The 13,735-nt window shown below is 43.9% G+C and overlaps 1 protein-coding gene across 4 annotated transcripts in view; it reads right to left on the bottom strand.

Moving 5' to 3' along the window:
- NCKAP1 (NCK associated protein 1) overlaps positions 1–2,667 on the bottom strand; it is a 124,490-nt gene extending 121,823 nt beyond the window's left edge. For all 4 annotated transcript variants that reach the window (XM_030579635.1, XM_030579636.1, XM_030579637.1 and 1 more), the window contains exon 1: positions 2,490–2,667. In XM_030579635.1, coding sequence (XP_030435495.1) covers positions 2,490–2,597 — 108 coding nt within the window. In that variant the 5' untranslated portion in view covers positions 2,598–2,667. The remainder of the gene's footprint in view (positions 1–2,489) is intronic.
- Between the last annotated feature and the right edge of the window lie 11,068 nt (positions 2,668–13,735).

Below are 13,735 nucleotides of genomic sequence, written 5' to 3'. Positions count from 1 at the left end.
TGTTTGAACATGGGATATCTGCAGGCATGACGGAAGTCCTGTCCTCCCTAAAGGTGCATCAGCACTGGGAATTTTGGACACAATGGGCAGTTAAGCACTTTTACCATCATGTCATCTGGAGCAGATGCAACTTTAGAGCCTTGAAGGGCGAGTATCTTATCCCCAAAAGGGCCAAGTAGACCCAGCCCCAGTGAGTCACTGTTGGTGACTAAAGCCAGACCTACCCTTAACACTTTTGCCTGCATAGATATTATTTTCAGGTTGAATTTTTTTTTTTTTTAGTAAGACAACATATGTATATGGGCAAAAGCCTTGACTTAACACAGATAGTTATAACAGTGCAAAAAAAAGTGCTTACCTGTATAATGTATCTCACTCACCAAATCAGCATAAAATATACTGTTAAAAGATTATTGCCAATATAACTGTCTACACTAGGAGGGTTTTGCCAGTATACCTACACCTGCAAGTTTTTAGACTTCATAGAAGTGTAGATAAGAAAGATTTAATAAGTATCTTGAAGTCATTTTCCCTGAACACAAGGTTTCTCTGTTTTACTATAACTTTATATTGTTATATTTATACTGCTATTAAACTGAAACATCAGAGAGAACAGCCTGGTCACTTCCCAATACACAAAACTGTAAGCTAAGAGCACCTTTATATAGATATACGTGCTCTTAGCTTACAGTTTTGTATATTGGGACGTGACCAGTGTGTTCTCTCTGATGTTTTAAGTGAAAATCTGCTCCCAAATGGACAAACTAAATAAGTCCTAAATAAGCATGTCCAACACAGCCTTTTTGCACCAGTTTAACTAAATCAGTTACAAAAAAAAAACAAAATCCCACAGCTTCAGCAAAACTGATATTCTCACATTACAAAGCTATTAGAAAGCTACTGTGGCACATTACAATTTAACAATGTACACAATATAACTTCTGAAGTAAAAATGCTTCCTATAATGTAGAAGCTATCTGACAAGAAGTGTGTTGCAGCTCATAGTTTAACCAGGAATCATTCAGTTCAGTTACTCAGTACTTGTTAAATCCTTCAGTGTGATTCTTTTTTCATGTATCAAACCCGAAGTATTTTTTAAATAATGAGTGCAAAATCTGAGTGTGCAGAATTACAAACTCATAGAATAGCTTGGGGAATGTAAGGCCTCAATCCTGCACACATTTGCACATCCTCAGAATATAAAGACTAAATCAAATGAAGTGCAATCAAACTATGCCTTCTAGAATACACTAATTAGATAAAGCAGAACAGAATAGGAGTCGTAGTAAAATCTTAGTTAACCAAAATTCACCCTTTCAACTGGATTCATTAGAAAGCTCAAGTTCTACCTAGTGTCAGTCTGTCATTGTTGAAGAAATTAAGCTAACAACAAATTTAGAATATGTCAACAAGAACTCAGTGCAACTAATAGCTGACTAAAAATGGTCACTAATTAGTCGATAAATACAAAAAAACCTTGCTTCAAAACTAAACAAGGTAGAACTAAATTTGAGAAACCTTTCTGAAGAGGGAGTGGCGATTTTTCCCTACATGATAAATCATAACATATGTTTACTTCCTGAACCTCTGAACCATTTTCCTTCATCAAACACACTATTTTCTTTCCTTTATTTTTCTAATAAAAGTAAAACCAACGTGGAGACTAGCTGTTACTAGTCTTTTAGCAAGGAGAACTCAAAACATCTGTTACAGCTGAAACCAGCAGCAATCTTTCTAAACAACCACCTGACCTGCCTCAAACTTGTTGAGATCAAAGTATATTACTTTTAATGAGCCCCTTTCTCTTAGGCAGCCGGGAACCTTTGGCAGGTTGGGCTGGGAAGCTGACCCATACTCTGCCTGGTGTCATGACTCACAAGCAAAAAAAACCTGAGGGGAAATGCCTGCTTTACACCCTGTTGGGCTCTTCCCAAGAAGTGCCGTGGTCAGACGGGAGACAATCAATTCATTTCTCGGTGCGGGCGGCTCGCTGCCCGCTTCCCTTGGGATTGTGGGTGGTCTCCCAAACCTGCCCCCACTTTTGTACCTCCTGGGGAAGAAACACCCACTCCTGGACTCCACAGTTCTGCCCGATCGGCCTCCATCCTGGCGGCGGCCCCGGGGAGCGGAGGGGTCCCTCCCCGCGGCGATCTCACCCCAGTGCCTAGGCCGACGCCAGACGGGAAGTTTTCCCAACGCGACCCCGCTTCCCTCGCAGGAAGCCCCGACCCCGCAGCCCCCGCCCAGCGCCGCAGCCGCGGGCCGAGCCTGTGCGGGGACCGGAGCTCTCGCCGCTCAGGAAAGCTCCATTGGGGAGCGGCTGCGCCCCGGGCCCCGCAGCTAGGCCGCGGCGGAGCCGCCAGGGTCCCGCTGCAGGAGCAGCGGCGGCCAGATCAGGCGCAGGAGGGAGGCGGCGGGGGCCGCCAGGGCCCAGGAATGATCGCGGCGGCCGTGATTCCGCCCGGCTCCCCGCCGCGGGGCCCCCGCACCTTCTTGATGTTGTAGAGCCGGGTGAGCATGCCGATGCCCCGGTCGTTGAGGATGGTCAGCTTCTCCGCCAGCTTCTGCTGACTGGGCTGCAGCACCGAGCGCGACATCCTGCTGCTGCCGCCGCCGCCCCGCGCTCCCGGCCCAGGCTCCGCCGCCACCTCCCTGCCAAGCTCCGCTCACAGCGCCTCCATCGCCCGCCGGCCCCCGCGCTGCCCCTCCGCCCGGCCTCGCTCGCAGGCTCCGCTAGGCGTGGTGGCGGCGGCGGTTCTGCCCGCTGCCCACCGCCAGGCCGGGCTCTGCCTCCGCATCACATGACGCGTCTCTCTCTGCCGCCCCCAGTGGCCACCAGGAGGAGACGCGGCCGCCTGGACAGGGCGGGATAGGCTGGTCTTGCTTAGCCGGAGTCCTGCTCCGTGCTCCCCGTCCAGCCCAGCGCTTGACAGGCCCGATTAACTTTTTGTGGGCCAGGCTTCAAACATATCTGTGGGCCCCCATGGGGAATGATTATAAAATACAGGAGAGCTACACAGCAGGAGTTGTCTTTGACACAGCACACAGCTGCACAGTTTTATTTACAGGTTTAAATTGCAGATGAAGGTGGCTGCCATTAGGGTACCAGAAATGGTAGCCCTAGGGCAAAAGAAATACTTGTGCGCATAAAATCAGGGGCGGCTCCAGGCCCCAGCACGCCAAGCGTTGGGTGGCATGCCTGCAGACGGTCTGCTGGTCCCGCGGTTCCAGTGGCCCTCCCGCAGGCATGCCTGTGGAGGGTCGGCTGGTCCTGCGGCTTCGGTGGCACGCTTGCAGGAGGTCCACCGGAGCTGTGGGACCGGCGACTGGCAGAGCACCCTCCCCCCCAGCATGCCGCCATACTTGGGACATCAAAATGCCTAGAGCCGCCCCTCCATAAAATAAATTGCTAATCCTTCCCTCCAGGCCAGTGTTGCCCACAGGGATTGAAATTAGGGAAGGGAAATGTTCAAAAATACTGGGGGGGAGGAGGGAGGACCAATGAGAGGTGAGACTATTAGGGTGAAGGGGACTGTATGGCACTCCAGTAAAAACTGAAAAATGTTTCATGACCATTTTATTAGATTTAACTTGTTTTTAAATCATCACACAAATTAAAGCTGGCTACACAAGCCTACTATGAAGAACTATATCTACATCCTTCTTGGTTTCTTGTTATAATTTTAAACAATGCTGTTAATGAACTTCTCAAATGCAGTGCATTCATTTTTGGTGGCTTCTCATCTGGTACTTCCAGGCCTTCATGATAGGCTCATGATCGTGCAGAAGGTAACTTCTTTCAGAACCCAAAATTCTATTCAATGAGGACAAAGAATGCTCAACTGTAGCTGTTGTGAGTGGGACTAGAAAGAGATGAATTCCTACTTTTTTCATCCCAGGAAACAGCACAAAAATTGGGTTGAACCACTAGTGAGGATAAAGAAGTTGAAGTCAAATCTTAATTTGTTCATCGTATGGTATTCCACTTTGTGTTCGAATTCTCTGTTAAGGTGACCAGACAGCAAATGTGAAAAATCGGGATGGGGTAATAGGAGCCTATATAAGAAAAACCAAAAATTGGGACTGTCCCTATAAAATCGGGACATTTGGTCACCCTCTGGTAATGCCTCACTCTGCTCAACTTGGCATTTTATAAAACAACCATCTGTAAAAGCTATGTAGAGATTGATAGAATCCATAAGTTGCTGTTGTAGAGAATCAAGTCTGTGTACTTTACTTTTTCAGCTGGCTTAACAAACACTTCTTGTCCTCTTTATTTAAGGAGTCAATATAAGTGCCCTAAATAGTCAACTTCTGAAGTCTTTGCTTCTTCCAGTACGTTTTCAATGAATATCTCTCTGATTGATCCAAGTGTAGCTTCCATTTCTGGACAGAGATCTACTACTGTTGTAGCAGATGCCCGGATGGCATTGTTTAATGACCCAAGTGGTTTCAACAGTAGACTTACAAGAGATATTGGTGATTGTCTTCTCTGAACTTAGTGGCAAAAGTAGTCCAACAGCCTCACTACTTAGATCCGTCCCATCTCGGTAGATACCTTCCAAAACCAATAATAATGGTGGTTGTAATTTTAAGACAACAGCCAAGGATCGCTCATGAGAAAGTCATCAGGTTTTCCCAGGTTGGACTAATTTGAACTTCAGTCCCAGTTAGGGTGACCAGACAGCAAGTGTGAAAAATCGGGACAGCGATTGGGGGGTAATAGGAGCCTGTATAAGAAAAAGACCCAAAAATCAGGACTGTCCCTATAAAATCAGGACATCTGGTCACCCTAGTTCCAGTGTACCTTCTATATTTTACAAGACGTTCAGTCCTTTTGGACTCTTGCTGAAAAAAGAGTATAATAAAGACATTAAATGTAGAGCTTTTTAAATCTCTTTTGAAGATTCTGTAGCTCATACTAGTGCTAGTTGGAGTAGATGGCCTCTGCAGTGTGTATAGGAGAGCTTAGAGTTACACTTTTCTTTGATAAAACCTTGTACTCCACTATGTCTTCCAGAGAAGTTTGCAGCTCCATCAAACGCACAAGCAGCCATCTGTTTGGAGTCCAATTGAGAAACATTTAACTCTTCTAAGACATGGGTTGTCAGAGATGCAGCCGATCTGTCTTCTATAAACTGAACATCTAGAAATTCATCTACTGGCCTACCACTGACCTCAAGATAATGTATGCAGTGACTTAATACTAGACACCCATTTACATTGGTTCATTCATCAGCCATATATGCACATTTTCTGAATGCGGTGAGAGAGTTCTTCAGTTTTTCAACTGCTGAGTCTTTCACTGTTGCACTGCCTGCTTCCTAGCAGTCAGTTGAGTGTCTTGCAGAAAAATAGTGAGCGTTTGCTGATCTTGGTCTGAACCAGGGTCCAACTTCAGGATTAACAAATGATAATGCACTTCACATTGGCCTCCAATTTATAGTGTGTGGTATCTCTTTCTTAAAGAGAAAGTATGATGTGACAGTCATGTTTGTTTGAATAAACTGTCTTGTATCTCCAGCATTTTTAACAGCCTCATTAAGTACTTCTAAAATTGGCTTTGACAATGACTGGCTTATATGGCTTTCTGCATGTCAGTGCAGTCCAGAGGATTGGTGTTTTGCAGCCTTTTCACATAGTTCGTCAGCATTGGCTTTGCTGATCAGTCTGGCAAACCAAGCTCCTCCACTTGTACTATATAAATCCATGATATGCTCTAGGGTGACCAGATGAGAGACATGAAATATCGGGACATGAGGAGGGCGGGGGTTGGGGGGTCGCTGCTGCCGGAGCATAGGAAAAATTGGTGGGGACTGAGTACCCACCAGCAGCTCCCCACCCCACTCTCCACCATACCAGCTCACCTCCGCCTCCCCTGAGCGGGCTGCCGCCTCCTGTTTCTCCCCCCTCCCTCCCAGCGCTTGCATCGCTATACAGCTGATTCGCGCAAGCCTGGGAGGGAGGGAGAGGGAGGAGGAATGGGGCATACTTGGGGAACAGGCGGGACCAGGGCTGGGATTTGGGGAAGGATCCAGTGAGGCAGGGAGGGGGCAGAGTCGGGGTGGGGCCAAGGCTGAGTTGGGGGCATGAGCCCCTTCTGCCTGTGTGCAGAGTGCAAAGTATTGGGACAATTCGCGTCCTGACTGAACATCGGTCAGGATGTGGGACAAACAAGTAAATATCGGGACAGTCCCGATAAAATCAGGACATCTGGTCACCCTAGATATGCTCACATCTTGAATACTGCAAGCAGTTCTAGTCACTCCATCTCAAAAAAGACATATTGGAGTTGGAAAAGGTACAGAGAAGGGCAACTAAAATGATTAGGGATATGGAACAGCTTCCATATGAGGAGAGATTAAAAAGACTGGGACTTCTCAGCTTGGAAAAGAGAGGACAAAGATGGGATATGATAGAGGTCTATACAATCTTAACTGACATGGAAAAAGTGAGTAAGCTCCTTCACATAAGAACTAGGTTCACCCAATGAAATTAATAGGCAGCAACAAAACAAACAAAAGGAAGTACTTCTTCACACAACATACACTCAACCTGTAGAACTTTTTGCCAGGGGATGTTGTGAAGGCCAAAACAATAACAGGGTTCAAAAAAGAACTAGATAAGTTCATGGAGGATATGTCCATCAATGGCTATTAGCCAGGATGGGCAGGTATGCAACACCATCCTCGGAGAGCCTTTGCTTGCCAGAAACTGGGAGTGGACAACAGGGGATGGATCACTTGATAATTGCCCTTTTCTGTTAATTCTCTTTGAACCACCTGGCATTGGCCCAGGGCTGCCCAGAGGAACAAAAGGAAATGTGTTTAAGAAAGAATAAAGATTCAAACAAAAAAACAGTGTGAGAAATGGGAACAAATGGTTACATATAAAACAAAATCATAACATGCATTCTCGAGTTTGAACTTAATTAACAAGTTCTCCTCCTATCCAGAGAATTCTATTGCACACAAAGTTCTTTCAGCCAAGTCTGGCTGAGATCCCATTTTCATGAAGGAAGCCCACTGTCAGTTTACTTCCTAGGTAAAGGATGGCAGGGTGTCTGCAGAATTTTAAAATACTGTGTGCAGAATTTTTAAATTTTTTGGTTCAAAATTTCCCCAGGAGCAAATGCAATATGATCCACTATAGAGGTAGGTGCATGGAGGAGTTTGTCTCAAGACACGCTATCTTCGGGTGACCTTTTTTTGACTACATACCGATAAAATATATTTTTGTGTGTGTGCGTGTATACACTGTGATAGACCCAGGCCAGTTGGGAACAGCAAAGTAGTAGAAGGGAGATATACTGGCTACTGGATAAGCAGTTTTTTGTTCCCTGAGTGACCAGAGCAGGGGCTGCTCCAGGCTAATGAGAACACCTGACTCCAATTAACCTGCTAAGAGTCATTTGAGGCTGTTAAGCACCTGACTCTTAATTAAGGCCCCTCTGATGCTGTAAAAGGGCTCACTCCAGTCAGGCCAAAGAGAGCCAGGGGAGAGGAAGTGTGTGTGAGGAACTGGGAGCAAGAGGCATGCAAGAAGCTGAGAGTGAGTAGGCATACTGCTGGAGGACTGAGAAGTACAAGTATTATCAGACATCAGGAGGAAGGTCTGGTGGTGAGGACAAAAGGTGGTGTTGGGAGGAGGCCATGGGGAAGTAGCCCAGGGAGTTGTAGCTGTCACACAACTGTACCAGGAGGCACTCTAGACAGCTGCAGTCCACAGGGCCATAGGCTGGAATCCGGAGTAGAGGGCAGGTCCAGGTTCCCCCCAAACTTCCCAACTCCTGATCAAACACAGGAGGAATTAACTTGAACTGTGAATTCTACCAGAGGGGAAGGTCTCTGGGCTGTTTCCCAAGCCACAGGGTAAATCTGTGAGGTGAGCAAATCTGCCAATAAGCTCAGGACCCACCAAGGTAGAGGAGGAACTTTGTCACAACACACACACACACTAGAGATGTAAATAGTGCTTAAAAAAGCGACCATTAAAACTATTAAAATTTAGGGCTGTCAATTAATTGCAGTTAACTCACACGATTAACTCCAAAAAATTAACTGTGATTAAAAAAATTGATTCCAATTAACTCACATTCTTAAACAATAGAATACCAATGGAAATTTATTAAATATTTGTGGATGTTTTTCTACATTTTCCAATATATTGATTTCTATACAACACAGAATACAAAGTGCTCACTCAAAAACAAAACAATGTAAAACTTTAGAGCCTACAAGTTCATTCAGTCCTACTTCTAGTTCGGCCAATCGCTAAGACAAACAAGTTTGTTTATACTTACAGGAGACACTGCTGCCTGCCTCTTATTTACAATGTCACCTGAAAGTGAAAATAGCCATTCTCATGGAACTTTTGTAGCCGGTGTTGCAAGGTATTTACATGCCTGATACACTAAACATTCATATGTCCCTTCATGCTTCATGCCACCATTCTGGACAATAATGCTTCCATGCAGATGATGTTTGTTAAAAACAAACAAACAGTGTGTTAATTAAATTTGTGAATGAACTCCTTGGAAGAGAATTGTTTGTCCCCTGCTCTGTTTTACCAACATTTGCCATATATTTCATGTTATAGCAGGCTTGGATGATGACCCAGCACATGTTGTTTGATTTACAAACACTGTCACCACAGATCTGACAAAATGCAAAGATGGTACCAATGTGAGATTTCTAAAAATAGCTACCAATCGCTATCAACAGCACTCGACCCAAGGTTACAGAATCTGAAGTGCCATCCAAAATCTCAGAGGGACGAGGTGTGGAGCATGCTTTCAGAAGTCTTAAAAGAGCACCATTCAGATGTGGACGCTACAGAATCTGAACCACCAAAAAAAAATACCAACCTTCTGCTAGTGTCATCTAACTCAAATGATGAAAATGAACATGCTTCGGTCCACTCTACTTTGGATCGTTATCGAGCAGAACCTGTCATTAGCATGGATGCATATCCTCCGGCATGGTGGTTGAAGCATAAAGGGACATATGAATCTTTAGCGCATCTGGCATGTAAATATCTTGCAACACCAGCTACAACAGTGCCATGTGAATGCCTATTGTCACTTTCAGGTGAAACTGTAAACGAGAAGTGGGCACCATTATCTCCTGCAAATGTAACCAAACTTTTTTGTCTGAGCGATTGGCTGAATTAGGACTGAGTGGACTTGTAGGCTCTAAAGTTTTACATTGTTTTATTTTTAAATGCAGGTTTTTTTGTACATAATTCAACATTTGTAAATTCAACTTTCATGATAAAGAGATTGCACTACAGTACTTGTATAAAGTGAATTGAAAAATACTATTTCTTTTATCATTTTTACAGTGCAAATATTTGTAATCCAAAATAAATATAAAGTGAGCACTGTACACTTTGTGTTCTGTGTTGTAATTGAAATCAATATATTTGAAAATGTAGAAAAACATCCAAAATATTTATATATATGGGATTTTATTGTTTAACAGTGCGATTAATCACAATTCATTTTTTTAAACACACGATTAATCACCATTACTTTTTTAATTGCTTGACAGCCCTATTAAAATTGTATCAGTTAAATGTTTAATAGTTAACAAGTTCACAATGAATCTACCACACATATATATTTTCTTTGTCAAGTGCCCTTATTAACAACAAAAACAGCCTGTCTTATGTGTAAGACCCACCTTTTTTGTTTAAATTTTTACATAATATCCCTGAGCCATCCAAAACCACAAAAGGTCCGATTAAAATTTCAATTCTACAGCTGATTTTTGTTAAGAAAAATTAACATATTTACATGCTCTGGTGTCAGTCTTATGCGCAGCCGATTAACAGTAAGGCCAATGTTGAAAAACACACATTCTGCAGGCACAGACATTCCTGGAATGCATTGGTAACTCTTTACCAGTTTTCCAAGCCCTGAAAAATACTTTCCACCTTTCCAATGGACTGTATTCCAATGAAGAACAAGGCTGCCTAAAGCCATTTCCCAGTTCATTTTTTACTGGATTCTCCTATTTGGTATAATCTTCACCTAAAAGCATCACTACAGCACTCTTCTCATTTTCACGCATTTTTTTCAGCTCTGTCAGCTCATCCAGGTCAGCACTTCTCGATTCAGCCCTGGCACTCAGAGGTTCTTCTATTTCTAACATCGATGCAAGTTGCAGAAGCTTTGTTTTAGCAGCGATCTGGACAACAGGTGAAAGAAACTGCATGTGTTTATGGTGTGGCTCTAACAAGGAGGCAATAAGTGCAGGTTTGGCAGGATCGTTGGATTTCATGCGATAATCTAGAGAGTAATGAACAGTAGCCTTGAAATCAGTAACTTTTCCATTTTTGACAGGAGCTTTGCTTCTGAGATGAGTTTGGAGAAGACTGTTGCAAATTGCATAAATATTTGAAATTGACACTGACTGTTCAGCAGACATGGCAGTTGTAGCACATTTTAAAGTGGAAAATAGCGGCAAGATGTCCTCTATTAATTGCCAGTGCTCAGCTTGCAGCTGAAGTGCTTGGGCATCAGATTGTTTTGTTACTGAGCTATCTGAAAGCACAGCTGTTACAGCCCACTTTTGCTCACTGAGTCTTTTGAAAATGTCATATACCGAATTCCAGCATGTTTTACATGACTGGATCAGACGGTGTCGCTTGTACATGACTGGATCAGACGGTGTCGGTGAAGCTGTGTTTGTTTTCTTTCGAGCGCCTTTGCAGCCACGGTGCTGTGGTGAAAGTGTGCAAATAGTCTACTTGCAGCTGCAACAGCACGATCCACACTACTTGAAGAAAACCCATCATTTATGGCTAGCTGAAAAGTATGGGCAAAACCATTGACAGATTCCCATGTAACATACCTTGAGGTGTTGGTGAGCACAATGTTGTTTGCATTATCATGTACGCACAGCAAGACACGGCCTGCTAGACCCCATCTTTCCACTGTAGCATTTAATTTTTCAGTAAGGTTTTCCACTGTATGTTGTTCTACCATACTTTCAGTTTGTAGAACTGCGGATCGAAGCTCCCAATTTTCAATATAATGGCAAGGGACAGTCATGTACCGTTCTGTAGTTAATGATGTCCAGCAATCAGTGGTGAAAGCTACTTTAATGGCATTTTCCAATTTTTCCCAGGCTGACTTCACACAGTCTTCATAGCACTTCTCTAGTTGTGAGGCTATAGTCTGTCTCATAGGCACATGGTATTCAGGTTCTACAAAACTCATCAATGCATGAAAACTTGTGCCCTCAACAATACTTACAGGCAGCATATCTGTAGTGATCAAGGTGCTCAACAACTCCATTAGTTTTTCATCATGTTGCGTGTTGTATTTTCTTGAATTGCCAGAAACAAATGCTGTCAGCGTTGTTTGATTTTTGCCTTCTTTTTCACAGAGGGATGTTTCAGCTTCAGATGGTTCAGCATTGCTCCGGTGCTGTTTGTTAATTAACCCAGAGTAAGTATTAATACCTGGGGCGGGGGCAAACAGCTAAGCATATCTCTCTATCAGTGTTATAGAGGGTGAACAATTTATGAGTTTACCCTTTATAATACCTCAGCTCTGTATTACTGTTTACATTTAACGGTGTCTTCTGTTATTTTTGTGAAATGATTCCAGGCATTACTTTTTTTTGATTGCTCCATCTTCACTATGGAACAGTAGTTACCAAAATCGGGATAACCTACATTATGTTGTTTGAAGGTTTATCACTACCAAAGTGTGATGTCAGTTGCTGACTCCTAACAATGCGGAACCTAGTTCCACATACATTATGAAATAGTATTGCTGCGGTGTTTTTAATGTGCACGTTAGGCATTTAAATGGTAACTGAATGCATTACCGGTAAGACTAACGTTTATTGGTTAACCAGTTAACATTTTACATACCTAATACATGGAAAATATGTGAAGCGTTATATATTTTACATTGATCATCAAGACAGATAGCTGTCTAATCTAATCTAATCTAATCTAATCTAATCTAATCTATCACAACAATTATGATGACCAATGTAACATAGGCTTTCAGAAGGAATCTTATATGACGTCTTTTGGTGAACCTATGAGGTCCCTGTACTTCTATATACCTCCATGCCTTCTGCTAGATGTTATCAAGACATGCTTGGGTCACTGTGACGGGTTGGATCACAGAAACCCCCTTGGGAACTGACAACTGATATGCCAAGACTACTTCTGCTTCTGCTTTCCCTGCCAGCTTGAGATTCCAGCACCCCTTCTTACTGAGCCAGACACTCCAGTCTGTTCCACTACAGACTCGGGGTCTGAACCATGTGCCCCAAAGCTGAAGACTTAACTGAAAGCAACTTACAGAAGTATTCCTGTCTTTAACACTCAGATGCTCTACTCCTAATGGGGTCTAAACCCCAAATAAATCCATTTTACCCTGTATAAAGCTGATTCCCAGAATCTATTAATGCAATTATTGTTGCCAGGGTTACCATCCTGAATCACTGTTAGAGGACAAAGGTGTTCAAAGTCCTGAGATCCAGAATTGGTCTCCACTTTCTTCTTTTCCTGGGAACCAGGAAGTATTTGGAATAGAACGTTTTTCCAATGAAATCAAGTGGAACAAGTTTGATGGCCCCTAAAAGCAGGAGATATTCTATCTCCTGACTTAAGAGAGCCCAGTGAGAAGGTCCGTAAAAAGAATGGTGTGGTGGAGTGGGAGGGAAGGCTGCAGGTGAACTGGATTGAATAGCCTGTCGAAACCACCTCTAGGATTCATCTGTCCAAGGTGAGAAGCTCCCAGTAACTCAGGAAATTGGAGAGTCTCCCTAGGGTGGGTGAAAGATGCAGCAAATGATCCAGAGCAGAGAGCGATTTGTGACCTTCAACCAAAATGATTGCTTAAAAGAAGTGGACAACTGGGAGGTCACTGTAGATTACGATCCCTTCTTAGGAAATGTGGATCTCTTGCTTGGTGTTTCAGTCAGTTTCAGGGAGATCTGGCAGTGAAAAGGGTGAGAGACAATCATGGATTAATGCCTGGCCCATGGGGAGCCCCCACAGAAGTGCCAGAACCTGTGTAGAAGCGGGGGGCCCACTGGTGCCAGAATTATGGCCCTGCCCCTTGCTTCTTCTCTTCTGCCCGAGGCCCTGCCCCCTGGCCAGGTTAGAAGCCAGAGCTGGGCTGTGGTAAGGGCCGCTCATGGAGCCTAGGCCACTGTGGGCAGCCATGGGTCCTCCAATGGTCCTGAGTGGGTGCCTGAGAGCAGCCTCCAGTCCATGTCCCCACCCTGGTCCTCCATAGAGTTTTGTAAGGCCAGAGGATTGCAAAGGCCAGAGAATTGCAGATATGATGCTTGATGCATGAGTACAGCAGTTACCAGAGAGTGCAAAGCTGTGTTCACCTCATCAGGAGAAGCCTGAAGAGAATCCTTTGCAATCATCTGGCCTTCTGCAATGAGAACTTAAATCTGCTTCCTCTGGACTTGAAGCATACGTTCAAAAAAAAATTTTTTTGTGTAATTTGTAAATTCATATTTTGCCATCAAGGCTGATAGTTGGCTACTCTGAATGGTAGAGCAGCTGAAGAAAAGCTTTTGTGGCAACCAAGTCCAGAAACTTAAGGTCTCTGTTGGAGAGGGTTGATCTAGAACAGGGGTAGGCAACCTATGGCACGCGTGGCAAAGGTGGCACGCAAGGTGATTTTCAGCAGCACTCACAGTGCCTGGGTCCTGGCCACCCATCCGGGCAGCTCTGCACTTTAATTTAA

The sequence above is a fragment of the Gopherus evgoodei genome, chromosome 11 (assembly GCF_007399415.2).
Source record: "Gopherus evgoodei ecotype Sinaloan lineage chromosome 11, rGopEvg1_v1.p, whole genome shotgun sequence".
Lineage (NCBI taxonomy): Eukaryota > Metazoa > Chordata > Testudines > Testudinidae > Gopherus > Gopherus evgoodei.
Note: the sequence above shows the minus strand (reverse complement) of the source record. Positions and strands in the feature narration are given on the sequence as shown.